The sequence below is a fragment of the Pinus tabuliformis genome, chromosome Q (assembly GCF_031772625.1).
Source record: "Pinus tabuliformis cultivar Carrire ecotype Pingquan chromosome Q, CPIR1, whole genome shotgun sequence".
NCBI classification, from domain to species: Eukaryota; Viridiplantae; Streptophyta; class Pinopsida; order Pinales; family Pinaceae; genus Pinus; species Pinus tabuliformis.
Window position 1 is genome coordinate 1,326,448,588 of NC_142296.1, and position 3,909 is coordinate 1,326,452,496.

The 3,909-nt window shown below is 39.2% G+C and overlaps 1 protein-coding gene across 2 annotated transcripts; it reads right to left on the minus strand.

Annotated features, from left to right (window-relative positions):
• Positions 1 to 751: 751 nt before the first annotated feature.
• On the minus strand, positions 752 to 2,703 carry LOC149224734 (1-aminocyclopropane-1-carboxylate oxidase-like). 2 transcript variants are annotated; one of them, XM_089383603.1, is made up of 4 exons: positions 2,536 to 2,703; positions 2,177 to 2,418; positions 1,646 to 1,991; positions 752 to 1,495 (listed from the first exon to the last, which is right to left on the minus strand). In XM_089383603.1, exons 1-4 carry the CDS (start codon positions 2,638 to 2,640, stop codon positions 1,241 to 1,243), a joined length of 948 nt encoding a protein of 315 aa, XP_089239729.1. In that variant the 5' UTR covers positions 2,641 to 2,703; the 3' UTR covers positions 752 to 1,240. The 2 variants fall into 2 exon arrangements, with proteins under 2 accessions (XP_089239729.1, XP_089239728.1); XM_089383602.1 differs by having other exon boundaries at positions 752 to 1,546.
• Between the last annotated feature and the right edge of the window lie 1,206 nt (positions 2,704 to 3,909).

Below are 3,909 nucleotides of genomic sequence, written 5' to 3' on the forward strand. Positions count from 1 at the left end.
ATAATCTACATGTCTATGGTGATTCAAGATCCCTCATTGAGGGAATAAAAGGACACACCACAATTGACCCTACTCTCTTATATGGATGGATCCACCACATCAAAAAGTTCATGGGGACTCTTCCAAGCATTTCTGCTCGCTGCATATACCATGAATCTAACATGGTGGCAAACACACTCTCTAAAGAGGGTCTAAGTGGTGTTTTTGGGGTTATAAGGTACAGGTTCATAGATGACAATATCACTCTCTCAGAGGGTTTGCTCCATCTTCCATAGCTTATGATTGTATCATCGTTTTATAATTTTTGTTTCTTTACATTGTAGCTTTTCAAAATATCTGATATGAAGCATTGCATTATGTAGCTTATGACAAAAAAAAAGGGACATTTTTGTTCCAAAAATAAATTTTTGGTATGATTTTGATGAAATTTGCCAAAAATTTTATAAAAATTAAAATTATAGTAAGTAAATTTCAGAATTTTAATTACCCTCGAAAATTTTGATTATAATAAATTCATTTTCACTATTAAAAAAAATCATTCAAACACTTTTACCATATTTTTTTTTAATGACAAGAATCTGGTCCGAACAAAATGTTCCTCGCTATAAAAAGACACTAATAAAAAGTGAAGCACTTCCAAAGAACTAAAGTGTTCAATTTAACGCGGAATAAAGAGGTTGGAGAAAGAAACAGTAAAGCACTTCTAAATAACCAAAGTGTTCAATTTAACGCGGAATCAAGAGGTTGGAGATAGAAACAGTAAAGCACTTCCAAATAACTAAAGTGTTCAATTTAACGCGGAATCAAGAGGTTGGAGAAGTTAAAATAGAATATGTAATCCAACTTTAATGCTTAGAAATGGATGCACAGTTACATCTCAATAAAGTATTCAAATTAAGTCTGCGTAACGGTTTACACAATTTAAAAGAGGATATGTCATCAAAGTACCTTCGATATGAATATAGCCTGCACGAATAAAGTTTAACGCGTTTACTGGGGAGTGGAGATTCCAAAAGAGTGATAACCACTTGGAAAACATCCAACCTGCTGTATCCTATCCTAATTCTATTCCATGCATAGATCCTAAATATTGCGATGGAGCTCGATAAGAAAATACACAGGGAAGAGCTCTATTTCCTATATAGATTAATCTAATTCTAATTCTTTATTGATCATAAGTTTATAACCAGAACCAGTTGAAAGTGAAGCATCGCTGGGAGCTAGTATCTCCTCAAGAAGATTACTTCAGGGAACAGAGTGCTCTCATAGCCTCGAATCGCGGCTCTCTCTCGAGAAACTTCTGCTCAACATCGACTTTCATATAATCTTTTGAGACGAACTTTGGATAACTATAGCCACTTTGGGCATTCATATTATTAATGTCATTTTGATTGCCATTCTGGTCTGTCGCCTTGATCAGCTGTGGAGCTGGAAACACCTCCGCATTGGTCGATGGGTTATAAAACGCTGCGACCGACATTCGATTCGTGTCCTTCTTAGAAAGCACGCGATGCCACATGCTCTTGCATTTCCCATTGGTCATCACCTGAATTGTATTGACGCGCAAACCCCATCATTCGTAATTAGATAAGTCATATATACACCGAAAAAACATTTGATATTTCAATATATACAATTTATATACCTCCAGCTGATCGCCAATGTCGATAACGATTGCGTGTCGAATGGGTTCGACGTCGAACCAAGTGCCGTCCTTCAGAACTTGAAGGCCACCCACTTCATCATCTTGCAGTAGCAGAATGACTCCGCCAGCGTCCAAGTGGGGGCGCAGCCCATCGACGAGTTTTGGCCTTGGGCATGGCGGGTAGTGAGCCATTTTTATGCCAAAGAAAGGGGCTTTGCCGTCGCCATTGCCCCCTACTATGGCTTCTTTCAGATATCCTTTCTCCAGTCCCAGATTTTCGCAGATTATATCTAATATTCTTTCCGCGAGTATCTTTACTTCCTCACTAAATTCTTTCATCGTCTCTCTGTAATATCCAACACATCGCTGATGAGCACTATTCCTTCAAAACATTTTTACAATTTTCAAATATGTTCTATATTCATGAATAATAAAATAAACCCACAACTATCCATTATCACTGGTAGAAATAATAACCAGTGCATCAGCAAATTCATTTATCTAAATCATCAAAATACAAAAATATTATACTTGAGAGTGGTAGGCAGAGGAGGTGAGACTGTGTCATAAGTTTCATCCTGGAGGAAGAAACCCGTTTCCCAGTCGGCATCTATTTTCGTAGTACCGAAATTCTTGCATTGGGAGACAGCACTTTCAAGCATCCCTACAATCTCAGACTTCTGAAATTCTGCGTCCATGGAATTTTTGTAATGTTCCTTGAACAGCTCCTTCACTCGGTCGAGAAGAGTGTGAGGTATTCCGTGGTTCAGAAGCTGCATAATAACACATGACATACAATAAGAAGTGATAATATAGCAGAAAAATAAAGTTACAAACGATTGTACTTGAGTTAATGAAAATTATAGAATGGGAATTAATGGGGGAATCACCTGAAAGAAACCCCATTCTTGGCAGGCATTTTGTATCTTGGCCATCGTCACTTCCCTCTCTTCTCCTTTCAACATCTTCTTCATGTCAATCACGGGGACTGCCATCTTTGATAAATCACAAACAAAAAAGCAGAAAAACAGCGTATTGGCGAGCTGTGTATACTTCCAACAGCGGACTCAATGATGAATCGAAGAGCTAGGGCACCCTATATATAGGAGTTATTCTTTGTAGAAGCGTGAAGGTCATTGGCGCTTTATCGGACGGTATTTTTGTGAGAATAATGTAGAAATAGAATTAGTTATGAATTGGTTGAACAGAATTAGTTATGAATTAGTTAGGAATTGGTTGCCAGAATTAGTTGAGAGGTTCATGTATAAATGTGATGTAATTGAGCAAATGAATTAATAAAAAATTGTGTGAGCTTTGTCTCACTTTTGCTGGTGTTTCTGCCTGTGACTGTTTTGTTATAATTTGTAAGTTGGTATCAGAGCAAAGAAGGTGTGCTTGCTGTAGAGCAGGCGTTGAGATCCGGTTCTCGAAGGCGATGGAGAGGAATCATCGACTGTAGCATCTGCGGTGGTGTGCTGGTTGAATCTAACTGTCAACCTGATAGCGTTTGGAACCTGGTGGAGGACGAAGAGTCCGTTGTGCACCCGTAGAGAACCGCGGAGAGTGGCTGTGCAATCCCAGTGGTTGTGCGTGCAGATCAAACCCTTGCGTGCAGTGGTTGTGCGTGCAGAAACGTGCAGAAACCGTTGTGGTCAGTGCCAGAGGTGATCTGTTTTTTTTTTGAATAGAGGTATTTTCTTTATTTCTCTCAGCTCGAGTACCAAGGGTCAGCCCTGCGTGAAAGGCGACCTCCCCTGCGTCCGTTTTTTTGTTCTTTGCTGCGTGTTAAAACAATAAAGTCTTGCTGTGTGATTGCGTGAGGATAAGGACCTCCTCCCTGAGACTTGCGGTGTTAAAACTGAGACCTGCGGTATTGTTGTTTATTATTGTTTACGAAGAGCTGTTGTTTATTATTGTTTACGAAGAGCTGTTTTTGCTTGCTGGAGCTGTCCACTGTCAGAAACCTCAGCCGGACGAGAAGTTCAACTTGTTGAGTGACAGGCATCGCTGACTACACATTCAGATTTGAAAGAAACAAGGTTGTTGCGCTCGAGCTCTTTCTCGAAATCTGTAATTCTGTCGAGCCGCTTAAGGATCATTCAATCCAGCAGATTAAATTAGACCCAAAGTTGCATGATAGCTGCGGTATTCTTGTAATTTGCAGAGTTTTGTTGTATTAACCAGTTTTCTTGGAGCAAGTTTGCAAGTGTTGTTTGAAGTTTTTTTTTGGAATAGCGTGGGTAAGAAGCTTGCAATTTTTTTTG

What these genes read in the sequence shown, in the direction of transcription:
- LOC149224734 (XM_089383602.1), bottom strand. Translation starts at nt 2,640, where the DNA reads ATGGCAGTCCCCGTGATTGACATGAAGAAGATGTTGAAAGGAGAAGAG. An exon ending in AAGAATGGGGTTTCTTTCAG is followed by an intron (nt 2,419 to 2,535) that starts GTGATTCCCCCA and finishes GTTATTATGCAG; the next exon opens with CTTCTGAACCACGGAATACC. An exon ending in ACATTGGCGATCAGCTGGAG is followed by an intron (nt 1,547 to 1,645) that starts GTATATAAATTG and finishes AATACAATTCAG; the next exon opens with GTGATGACCAATGGGAAATG.